This window comes from Doryrhamphus excisus, chromosome 1, assembly GCF_030265055.1.
Source record: "Doryrhamphus excisus isolate RoL2022-K1 chromosome 1, RoL_Dexc_1.0, whole genome shotgun sequence".
NCBI lineage: Eukaryota > Metazoa > Chordata > Actinopteri > Syngnathiformes > Syngnathidae > Doryrhamphus > Doryrhamphus excisus.
The window spans coordinates 21,057,837-21,070,929 of NC_080466.1; the positions used below are offsets into that span (position 1 = coordinate 21,057,837).

A 13,093-nucleotide genomic window follows, 5' to 3' on the forward strand; every position below is an offset into this window, starting at 1 on the left:
CTCACCATCCATTGAAGGACATCCTCTCACGTGACTGCAACAGTCATTTTCCTAAAGGCTGATAAGACAAGCCATCCCGCTTTGTAGTGATTTGAATACATCTCAGCTTTGACTTTGACTGCAGGATTTTTGCTCTCACAAAGCGGACGTGACAAGCGGCTGGTGCCTCCAGTGGGGCAAACACGTGTTTGAATTACAGATTATGTCAAGAGTGCAAATGACAAAAAAGGAGGGTGCTATTTATGTAAAGCTTTGAAATCCAGAGGCAGTAAATTAAATTCCTTTTGAGAGCAGGAGAGCATCTGGTAATGGGGGGTGGAAATGCTCATGAGAGAACACACTGGAACTTGTGCTGTCCCTGTTGGGGGGGGGGGGGGCTGCAGTCATATATCCAAAGCCATGCTTACATGTTTTTCCTGCTAATTGTGCTCTGAGCTTGTAGAATAACTTTGTCTTAATGATGCATCCTCCTTTTTTTTTTTTTTTACTGAGTTCTCATTTTCTTCCCTTTTCTACTCTTTAGTAATCCAGAGCAGAACATAGAATCTTGCCCCATATAATTTCAATTCTAATCTTAATTCACATTTTTTTTGCAGAATGGTGCAATCCTACAGCATAGCATGTTATATTGTACATTGTATGTTGTATTGCATATTGTATGTGTGCATTGTATGTATGATCCCAATGAGATTTACGTACACAAACGCTGGTATCTTGAAACAACATGTGTCTCGATGAGCGAGACAGACGTTATACTTGACATAATGTTACAAATAAGAGAGCAGTGATTCTCAACTGTTCAGTGCGGACCAGAAAGTGGGTCAAGGTTTAATTTCGTCAAAAATGAAAGTGTATAATACACAACCGACGCCTCAATTTTTTTTTTATTACTTTAGTATATACTCATTGCACCGTGATGAGTGAAATATCTGATTTTGTGGTCTTATTTGGTATTCAGTTTGAATTTATGAAGTATTTGTGTGCATGTAGTTATGTTACTCCTCATTTTGTTAATAAAAGGCCTTAGTAAATGTATCTAAAATGTACTTTGGCCATATAATTATGTGTATTCACGTTTATAAAGCATATTTGCTTGGTGTGGCTTTAAAAAAAATGCGGTTGCGGCCATTTGAGAATCCCTTTTATGTGATGAAGTATCACAAGTGGTACACAGGCTCTATCTAGTGGTACAGAGGTGGTACTTGTGGCAAAAAAACTGGATGACTGCGAGAGAATAATACCGCTTATTCTCACGAGGGTCACGGGGGTGCTGGAGCCTATCCCAGCTGTCTTTGGGCGAGAGGCGGGGTACACCCTGGACTGGTGGCCAGCCAATCACAGGGCACATATAGACAAACAACCATTCACACTCACATTCATACGTATGGATAATTTGGAGTCGGTAATTATCCTAGCATGTTTTTGGAAATGTGGGAGGAAACCGGAGTACCCGGAAAAAACCCACGCATGCACGGGGAGAACATGCAAACTCCACACAGAGATGGCCGAGGGTGGACTTGAACTCGGGTCTCCTAGCTGTGAAGCCCCACTGTGGTTTTATTAGTTTTCATTTGTGTGTTACAATGAATAATGTACATGTGCATGTCCCATGTGTACTTTACTAAAGTATATTCTTGTTATTGTACATTGGTTGTCATGTATGTGTCATGTATGTGTCATGTGTAGTACCCTCTATGGTGCCCCATTTTGTTCTCCTGCCCAGAATCCTCTTCCCGTTCTCCTGGTACTCTTGATCGCTACCCACCACAGCAAAAGGGATCATCTCCTGTTACACGCAAGCACACACATTGTTACCCATGTTACATTTCATCATCATTCTGACATTTTGGTGACATACATTTCATGATTCAAGCGTGGCTTACCCTGATTTTATCATTAATCATTCTGTCCTCGGTGTCCTCATCAAACTCTTTCTGAGGATAGACGTCAATGTCATTGGCCCGCAGCTCTTCCCTAATCTGCATATAACAAACAATCACAGGAACATAAGATGAAGAAGTGGCTCACAAATACTTTGAGATGCTTTCTAGATACGCTACTCACCGTCTGCTTGAAGAAGTCCCTCTCCTCCAGGGTGAGTGTGTCAGCCTTGGCGATGACGGGCACGATGTTCACCACCTTACTGAGACGCTTCATGAACTCCACATCCAGGGGCCTCAGACTGCAGGGGGATAAAATAATTCATATAAATGATACAGTATATCAAACACCAAATATCAAAATAGCTCCAATGAAAGGCAAAAAAAAGACTGCAGTGACTTAAATCAACCACTAGATGGTAGTCGAGTTCTATTCAATTTAATTCACCCTTCTGCAAAGTTGCTTTCTTTTTTTTAACCAATGTTTTTTCTGCTGAAAACACAAACCTAGAAGATTATAAAGCAGGGGTGTCCAAACCTTTTCTAGTGAGATTTGCAAACAGGAAAAAAAAATGAGGTATGCAGAAAGCACCTCCTCCGATTTGACAAGCCAAGTTACAGCCACAATGGCGAGCTGAGGAGGAGAAATTGACATCTCTGTTGAGTAGATGTGTTTATTTTCTAAGTTTTATGTGCTCGACATGAGCTGCTCCAGATGATGTTGTGGTATAGCTACAGTACCTAGGAACCCTATCACTGAGTGCCAGATCGCTGCCGGAAGTAACTAATGCTTGAAGTTAATGGCAGAAATGAAAGTCAGGCGTATCCGCAATAATGAACTTGAAGGTAGGGTCAAGTGGGTTTCTGTAGTACTTTAAGTGACTGTGAATTGTAATACAACAGCAATGTACCGGTATATTATCTTTTCCTTTTTTTTTTAACAGTTGGCCAGCAAAGTCCCCACTGAAGGCCCAGGAATTGCACCGCCTTCAAGCAGGAAGTGGTGCATTCAAACAGATGCCATGTGGGATATGTATGTATACATGAATATTTCATGTGTCCTTGCACATTATGAACACATTATAAAGATAATACATTTGCATTAGCACATGTACAGTATCCCTTCTCTTATACCTGTATTTATGTGGCTATAGAAGAAACCAATGCCTCCCTATGAAAATATAACAGAGGTGAAAGGAACATTGGAAGTGACGAGCCACAATGCAAGTAACTATAGCCTCTAAATAGCACGAGATGAAGAAAGCTTGCATGATGAGGTAATAACCAGAACGACTAAAGGAAAAACAGCATGGCTGTCTTGGCTGTTGTTGCACGATGATGACAAATGAAAGATTTACTGTATCATGCAGAAAAGCTCTTTATTTTGTGTGAAATCACGTTCAATTATTTTAAGAACAATGCAACTTGTACATAAATTGTAGTTATAACTATTTATTGATTATACATATATAAAACTGTATATGTAAGATTTAATATTTATATTTATTTATATTACATATATTTATTTATTTATATAAATATATATATGTTTATATATAAACATATAAAACTGTTGACAGTCACTCATGTCATATCTTTTAAGGTTTTTTCTTTCTGATTTTCTTCAAAGTAATAAAAATCTTTTCATAGACCTAACCCAGGGGTGGGCAAACTTTTTGACTCGCGGGCCGCATTGATATAAAAAAATTTCCGGGGGGGGGGCAGACTATATATTTTACACGTAACAGTCCACCTGGTATTATTGTATCTGTAAAATTGTCATGCAATCTGCTATTATTTATTATTTTATATTTATATTTAAATATTTTAAAAATAATAAAATATTATAATAATTAAAATAAAATTAAAATAATAATTATTATATAATTATTATGTAAAGTTTGCAAATATAACAATATTATTATATATAATTAATATAATAATTAGCATTAATATAATAAATATAATAATCATAATAGTTATAATAATATAATAATTATTATTTTAATTTTTATTATTATTATGTGCTTGTGTCTCTTTTTTCAGGAGCACTTTGTAAACAACAGACCATGTCAAACAACGAAATTGATACAACCATCAAAAGGTTGGCTCAGGCCATGATGCCAGGTTGTATGTTGAGTTTCAATTAAATACTTTTGAAAGATTGGGCGGGCCGTATTCAAACACTTGGCGGGCCGGATGTGGCCCCCGGGCTGTAGTTTGCCCACCCCTGATAACCTCGTGTATCGTCTCGCTCCATGAACCGAGTCTCTTGTGACACCCCCAGCAGGAAGCGTATCCAAACCATAGGCTAGTGGTATGTGCGTGAAGTTTCTCGTGAGAAAAACAAGTGACCAGTTGTCTGAAAACAAGAGGGAACTTGGCAATTTGACCAAAGTCACTTATAATAAGAAGACCCGACAACACTGCCGTGTATGTGTGTGTATGTAGTATTTATGTCTTATATGTATTATTTTATGTTATTATGTCTACTATATTAGGTAGTACAAATGTAAAGGTGACCATAGGGTTGTTATTTTATGTCTAGAGGGCTCTAATAATGTAAAAACCATATAGAGAAGGTTGTGAACATGAGTTCTATTTCTACTACAAACATATTCAATTTATAAATCAAGAAATTCTACTAATCATGGCCGTATAGTGTTGAGTCGAGTGGTTAACCTCACAGCTAGGAGACCTGAGTTCAATTCCACCCTCGGCCATCTCTGTGTGGAGTTTGCATGTTCTCCCCGTGCATGCGTGGGTTTTCTCCGGGTACTCCGGTTTCCTCCCACATTCCAAAAACATGCTAGGTTAATTGGCGACTCCAAATTGTCCATAGGTATGAATGTGAGTGTGAATGGTTGTTTGTCTATATGTGCTCTGTGATTGGCTGGCGACCAGTCCAATGTGTACCCCGCCTCTCGCCCGAAGACAGCTAAGATAGGCTCCAGCACCCCCCACGACCCTCGTGAGGATAAACAATAGAAAATGAATGAATACTATATTATATATATCTTGTGTTATAAACTGGGCTATACACATACAAACACACAGTACATCCAAAACAGTTTAACCTTGTAGCTTTTCTTCATTATTTTCATTACCAGACTCCATGTCCTTGCACCCTGAGGTAACACTACACAAGATAATAGCAATTTTCTCAATTTTCTCCAATGATAAGTCACCAATAAGCCAGTCAATGACAGCGGAGGAAGGTGCACCTTAAACAAGAAATCCAGATTACGGCGATAGGCGCAATGCATGCTGACCGAGTTAATGGACTTTATGAAACACAACAGTAGGTTGTGCATGGATAAGACAACATCTGGTCACCACAACATTAGTATACATAACGACTGAGACAATATTACCTAAATGTTATCAGTGATGCCCTACATTTTATGCAGTGTTACTGAAATTGAATTATGTGGTACTGTGTTATGTGTTACTTGGCATACAAACACACACACACACACACAATGCAGAAGCAACAGCTGTGGCGACATGAAGACACGGTGAGGGAGTATGTCAAACACACACATGCCCTCACAGTCGCTCCTCTCAGGGAGGTTTAAGTGGATAAAGCTGGATGGAAATATGAACCAGCACTGAAAGGTCACAAGGTGACAGCATTCACAGTTTGTACATTGGATGGTTTGTGCGTTGCATATCATATTCATAAATGGGTTCAATTGAAAAAGCAGTGCAAGGGCATGCATGAAAGGGATGCAATTTTCACTTTAGTGACATTTCACTATTTAGATGTTGAAAATTACTTTTTACCACTACCACTATACTTCCATTTGCTGTCTTCCTTAGAAACTCTAAACAGCGAGGACAATAGAGTGCCGCTGCTTTATGAAATGTGATTCTCCAAGTCATACTTCAGTGTCTCAGAGGAGGTAATAGCTTCCACATGTGGTCACAAGAGAAGGAGCTGCGGTCCAACTGATGGATTTGGGAAAATCCCCAGTAGGCCTGATTCATCTTATCCGTAGCGGGAGACACTAGTGTGTAGTTAGCCACATCAGCTGGACATGCATGCTCACCAGTGGCCAGTGGGAGGGATGAAATATATGCAGCAGTGCACCCTGGAGTCTGGGATCCTCTTCTTTCTGTCAATGTTGATCTCTTCCTGTAGATAGGTTTCATACTGGGCGTTGATGAACTTCATGATGGGCTGCCAGCTGAGGAAACCACAGAAATTTTTTTTTGTCAAATGTGACAAAATTCACTTTGTTTGTTTCTTTCGGCTTTTTCCTTACTAATTGCTATTCAGGGTTAAGGTGTCAGGATCTGTTTGTCCCTCTGTTTCCGCCTTTCTGCCAAGTGTTGCAGTACACTGCCATGCCCGCAAGCAGTCTCATCACCTGTTGCACTTGGACTCATTTGGTGCCAGATTGTACCCTCGTGCTAACTGGTGTTTCCACGTACGTATGCCTTCTGGTCCTTTTTGGCATCTTTGTTCTAAGTACATTTGCCCTGCTTGACAGTTCCAGAAACAGCTTGATTGGTTACTTGGTGGTAGAGTAGTTCCCCGCTTGGCTTTTTCCAGCAGCGTGTTTCGTTATGCTACTTTGTATTTTTTTCCCCCTGCAGGTCTTTTTTTCCAGCAGTGTTTTTGCTTTTCCTTTTTGTGGCTTAGCTCAGTGTTTATGTTTGGACTCTTGCTTTTGCGTCCTATTTTTGTATTTGTATTTTGACTCCTGAGTGGGACTCTTTTTGTATTAAATATCTTATTTTCAGTCTTACGTGTCATTCTTTGCTTTGGGAGCCAAATACACATATAAACACAACATCAACATGAAAATTTTTGTGTTAATTTATTAAAAATGCCTAAAAAAAGCCATCTAGTAATGATATATCTATAGTGCATACAGTATTTTAGTAAAATGCCATCAACTACCTGGTCTTCTGCATTAAGTATTTTGCATGATAAATTTGAACTGTGGTCTTGTGATAGCCGAGACCCAATACTAAAGATTCCCCCACTCACCAGTTTTCATTGTTGATCTGATCCCCAAAGCCCGGAGTGTCGATAACGGTCAGTTTCATCCTCACACCTTTCTCCTCAATATCTGCATAGATAAAAACATCCTTCACTTCCTGTTTATGATCAGTGAATGTGGAGTATTACATGTATTGCTGCTAAACAACAACAACAACAACAAAAAATGTGATGACCCACCGTGACTGATGGACTTGATCTCCACCGTCTTCGGGATCCTGTCCTCAGCGCAAGGCTGAACTGACTTGCGGCTCACTTTGGATTTGAACAGTGTGTTCATAAGAGTGGACTTACCCAAGCCACTTTGACCTGTCCAGGATAACCACACACATGAGTAATAGAAACTAAATGCACAAGAAAAATAACAAAAACATCAATTATACAATTGTTTCTGACATTAGTACAACATTATCCATCCATTTTCTATACCGCTTATCCTCATTAGGGTCGCGGGGGTATGCTGGAGCCTATCACAGCTGACTTTGGGCAAGAGGTGGGGTACACCCTGGACTGGTCACCAGCCAGGGGCATTAGTGTGTGTGTGTATCTTAATGGACCATGAGAGTAGTAAGACAGCTGCAGGGGCACATAAGGAATCCGTGAAAGGTCAGAAGGTCAGATGTATTGGATGGACCACACACATTTTTTTTCCAATCATTCATGTTACTTGTTGCCTGATTTCTACACTGTGGACCCCCCCCACACACACACACACTAACAGGTCAGCTGTCTGTGTGTATGCATGTTAATGTGGATATTATCCAAGCTCTCCATGTTGCGTCGTTACCAACCCCACTGTAGCGGACATACTTCTATTGTGTGGTAGTACCGTACCGTGGACGGTAAGAGTGTGATTTAACAACATGGTGACTTATCCTCTCATTTAAAGCGTGTTGATACATGTCAGCCGTAACCTCAGCTTGTAAGCAAATGACTGAGGCACACAAAGCGTACTTCTTAACATGTATTTAAGCCTCATAATAATAGATGGCACCATATTCATGACATAATGCTGTCAGTACTGAAACTTTCACTGTGTTTCTATATGCAGTTATCACGTAGTAGGAATGCCAGTGTGGTACCTTGCAGTTTTGTACATGTAAGCACCCTGCAGGGTATGAAAGCGGGGTCTGATTGTATAATAAGCAGGCATACGCTTTTTAATGCAGATCTTATCTACGCATGGTGTTCCACTGTAGGTGCATGAAAAAACATGCATGAAACTTACTTTTCCCTGAAGCTCATCCTTAAAAAGAACTGCTTTGTTCCACATTTTGCAATGTTGCAGCCAAACACACAAAAAAATTCCTAATGGATCCCATCTGATTGTTTTTATTGAATCGAGTGCTGACTCAATAACTGTTGTAAACACATATGAAAAAATGACTGCTTTGGGTTTTATTGGAAACATCTGTGGCCGTTTTGAAGAGAACAAAAATGAACCAACCAGCATGGAGCTGCAGGAAAGGACAGTTTGAAAGAATTATTTCAAATGTTGAGTTGGTCATATATCCTTTTGGAGTCTGGGGGGCTTTTAAAGTCGTATTGAATGACTTTCACTGTAAATATGGAGACAAAAGCATGACTTAAGAACGAGCAAGTGCACTCCTTGAATGACAGTCTGCAATTGCTAGGGCATAAAATGTTCACCCAGGCAATTGGTCCACTGAATGAATCACCCAAATATCTTACTGAACCACAACCACAACCTTCCTGATTTGGCACTAAAAGGAATTCATGCAAATACAGGGAAGATGAAAGTAAAGAGAACCATTAAGTTGCAGGTGAAAAGTAAAAATAACCCACTGGTTTAGCATGGGTTAGTTATCAGCCACCAAAATGATCTAAATATGGATCTTTCGCACTATTCCGTTATTGAGCATAAATATAGTTAGTACAGTAGCCTTCACTGACAGGATCATGAATTGTAAACAATATTTTCTTTCAATATTTACAATCATTAATCAGTTCAAGTGAACTTCCATGTAAATAATACAACATTTTATTGTGAAAAAGCGTTTAGCTTGGTGTAACGTGTGTATTTTTATTATTGCACAGGCTTGTAATGTTTAGTGCTATACAGTCGTCCCTCACCACTTCACACTTCAAATTTTGCAGCTTCACTCTATTGCGTTTTTTCAAAACATATTAATAAAGCATTGATGTTTTGTGGTTGACTACAGCCTATTATTAGTTTAAAAATACAAATGTTATGTATTTTTGACAATTTCCGAGCACAAAATCAATAAAAACATACAACTAACACATTCAGAGGCATTCAAAAACCTTGATGATATGTAGTATTCTACACAAGTCACTAGGTGTCAGTAATGGTTGGTGAGATACACAAGCACCAGACATGATCCCCGCAGACGTGATCGCCGGAACAACCGCCTTTTATTGCAAGTTTGAATTATCTCACAACAGGCACACTAATCTGTAATAAAAATCTATCCCTAATCCCGAATAATAATTCCTAATAAAAACATGTGCTACTGCTGCAGCCTTAACACCAAACCAAACTAAAACTGAAATTCCCGTCTGTCCCTCCTCTGGCACTGGAATAGTCTTATTTATGTCTTAAATGGCTTATTTACTCTTGCTATGTCTTACTATAATGGGTAATACAAGTGTAAAGGTTACTGTAGGGGTGTTATTTCATGTCTAGAGGGCTCTAATAATGTTTTAGAAAGTATTTAGAAGGTCGTAAACAGTTTTTGATGTTGCTTTAAGTACTCAAATATTCCATTTATAAAACAAGGAATCCTACTTTAGAGAAATTCACTTATCACAGTCTGGAACCATGATAACCGAGGGATTGCTGTATACTCATTCATGTACATTTTTGACTATGAATAACATTGTAGCTGACAAAAAGGGACTTAGTTAACATAACTGACGTAATGTTTTCTACAAAATTATCACCACAATTACAACATGCTTTTCCATTGACTAGAGCACGAGACTTACCGACAACCATGATGTTGAGTTCAAAGCCTTGCTTCATGGCCTTTCTCCTCATTTGTTCCAGAATGGCATCGATGCCGACATAGCTGAAGTCTCCGGCATGGCTCTTGTCTCCTTTTCCATGTGGGTTGGGATGGTGGGGCTTGGCGTGTTCCGACATGTTGCTATGGCTCAGACTGACCTCTGACCCTGAAGGAGAGATGAAGATTGGATGATGTGGATTGATGAGGAAGTGCCTTTCATACCATTCTTTGGTCTGAGTAGACCAAATAGTCTACTTTAGTTTTACCGAACGATAAACCACCAGATGCTACTAAACCAAGCAAACACCACCCAGCATTATTGAATTGTCCTGCATGCTGTGACCAAAGCTGTCCCCTCCAGGTGCGCTCCATCAGCGATTTATGAGGGCAGAACAGGCAGAAACGCAGTTTTGAGAAATGGCTGCCAACTAGAAATGATGGCTTACCTCTCTGTATTGAGGAGCGGTTGCCAAAAGAAGTACAACAGTATGCACCCAGGCACTGTTGCGACAAGTAAAGTGAAAGAAACACAACCCTGCCAAGTCTGCTGGTATGTTCTTACAGCAGTGGCACGAGCTTCCCCGTGTGGGAGGAGCCAACACTTCCTGTGCAATGACAGCCTCAGACTGTAAAAACCACAGACGTACACATGTATAGTATATCTAAATTTTGCAAGCTACAGTTTGCTAAATTCTGAGTTGTTTATGTTACAATGCATGTTTCCAATCAAATTGACCAGTTAAACATTATCCAGGCACACCTGCATATCACTTGATCACACTGTTTCCAATAATCAGCACTACAAAATTCATTCATTCATTTTCTACCACTTATCCTCACGAGGGTCGCGGGGCGTACTGGAGCCTATCCCAGCTGTCTTCAGGCGAGAGGCGGGGTACACCCTGGACTGGTGGCCAGCCAATCACAGGGCACATATAGACAAACAACCATTCACACTCACATTCATACCTATGGACAATTTGGAGTCGCCAATTAACCTAGCATGTTTTTGGAATGTGGGAGGAAACCGGAGTACCCGGAGAAAACCCACGCATGCATGGGACGAACATGCTAACTCCACACAGAGATGGCCAAGGGTGGAATCGAACTCGGGTCTCCTAGCTCTGAGGCCTGCATGCTAACCACTCGTCCACCATGCGGTTCCGCTTCTAATTAGAGCTTCAAAATGCAAAAAGAAAAAATGGGAGTGAGACAAAAAATGTTGTTTTTTTTTTGTAAACATTCATTCATTTTCTACCGCTTATCCTCACAAGGGTCTCGGGGGTGCTGGAGCCTATCCCAGCTGTCTTCAGGCGAGAGGCGGGGTACACCCTGGACTGGTGGCCAGCCAATCACAGGGCACATATAGACAAACAACCATTCACACTCACATTCATACCTATGGACAATTTGGAGTCGCCAATTAACCTAGCATGTTTTTGGAATGTGGGAGGAAACCGGAGTACCCACAGAAAATCCTTGCATGCACGGGGAGACTTGCAAACTCCACACAGAGATGGCCGAGGGTGGGATTGAACTCGGGTCTCCTAGCTGTGAAGTCTGCGTGCTAACCACTCGACCGCTGTGCAACCCAGCACTACAAAATAGGTAATAAAATTGTGATTTGTGCTGATATCGGACTAGGTTAAGGAGCAATATCAGTGTCTTATTGGAAGTAAAAAAAAAAAAAAAGTACTATCAGGACACCCCTACTTTTTCAAGCACTAGTCTACCAAACACAAATTTCAGAATTGTTTGTTTTGTGTTTGATGCAGTGCAATTGTACACCATGAATAACTACAGCCACAATAATAAACACATTGTTATATCAATTACCAGAATTTGCCACATTGTTGATAGAAACACACTTGAAGTGAAGAACCCTGTACAGCATAGTATCACATAGTATTTTCATTGAGGCCCAAATATGTCCAGCTACACCCTTGTGTGCAGCCTTTGACAGCAGAAGGCTGTTCTCATTTTCCTTTCACTCAATCCCCCTTTTGCCTCTCCTCCGATGAAGACAAAGGACCCGTAGTTTTGGAGCGTACCCAAGGGTGCACCACACCTACTGCAGCCTCTGTGGTATCTTTTCATCCTTGGGTTCTCACACCATTTGACCACACAAATGTATTTTGGCCATAGCCGCACCAGGTTAAATACAATAGTTTTATGTAAAAGTATGCCTTTAATAATGCAGAATACGGTAATAGGGGACTGAGGTGAAATTGAAGCATTTGCAGCATTCCAGTCCGTGGTGATGATGTCACGTTGTAAACAAACACTTGCACATGCACACAAGTTTTTTTTTTTTGAATGACTTTGTTGACGCATATGTGGGTTTGATTTGATGGTAAATGTGCACTTTGCTGGATAAGTGCTAAGTTCAGAAGCTAGGAGGCATGCCTATACTTAACACGTTTTCAGCCTTTAGATAGAAACCATAATGGTGTCGTTTTCAAGCTTTCCTAGTTTAAGATGTGTTTTTAAATCTTTCCAGGCTCTAAACCATCATTGTCACCTGAACATAAAAAAGGTTGCATTTATACTGGCACTTTTAAGAGTGAGGACAAGCCAATCTTGACAGTCAGGAATTCAGATGAATCCATCCTGCAATATGAGCCCTTTGAATAGTGCTGTGACGAGTTTGCGGTAGGAACCGGGTTCGGATCCCAGGATGCAGAGGACACCGTGGTCAGTTGCAGTTCAAGTCTTTTAATTGGCTTACGTGACAACGAAGGGGTAACCAAGGACAACGGCATGTAAAAGGAAAGAAAAGATGCCGCGGGTAAAAACCAGGAAATCAAAGTACCAACAGGGATCGAGGGGGCCACAGGGCGTGCAGCAGGAGTAGTCCACGTCGACTGGAGGGCACCCGGGATAGTCGATGTAACCGGAAGGTCAGAAGTGAGAGCATATGGCGTGGAGACCAGAACAATAGCCGAGTGCCCTCCAGTCGCCACAGGTGGGTATAAATGGGGGAAATGGAATGAGGAACAGCTATGGCACGTCCTGTGGCTCCTCCCAAAGTGGGAGTGGAGAAATCTAAAAGGGACAACAGAATTAGTAAGCAATACAAACAAAAGGAACATGACAATACCACCCAAGCTACCGAATCATAGTTCAGGTGGAGCGTGACAAGTGCATGACGATGGGCTGGAGCTGATTTACACCCCCGACCTTGTCCTCAACGAATCTGGCCTGGGAATGGA

General features: G+C 40.7%; 1 protein-coding gene across 6 annotated transcripts in view; it reads right to left on the reverse strand.

Annotated features, from left to right (window-relative positions):
- Positions 1–13,093, reverse strand: part of septin9b (septin 9b) — a 72,141-nt gene that overhangs the window by 2,574 nt on the left and 56,474 nt on the right. For 4 of the 6 annotated variants that reach the window (XM_058091574.1, XM_058091572.1, XM_058091573.1 and 1 more), the window contains 7 exons: positions 9,862–10,047; positions 7,072–7,200; positions 6,880–6,961; positions 5,933–6,070; positions 2,065–2,182; positions 1,884–1,979; positions 1,690–1,786 (listed from right to left, as the gene is read on the reverse strand). In XM_058091574.1, coding sequence (XP_057947557.1) covers positions 1,690–1,786; positions 1,884–1,979; positions 2,065–2,182; positions 5,933–6,070; positions 6,880–6,961; positions 7,072–7,200; positions 9,862–10,047 — 846 coding nt within the window. Of the gene's footprint in view, positions 1–1,689; positions 1,787–1,883; positions 1,980–2,064; positions 2,183–5,932; positions 6,071–6,879; positions 6,962–7,071; positions 7,201–9,861; positions 10,048–10,327; positions 10,486–13,093 lie in introns of those variants that run through there. The other 2 variants (XM_058091577.1, XM_058091575.1) reach the window with 2 other exon arrangements.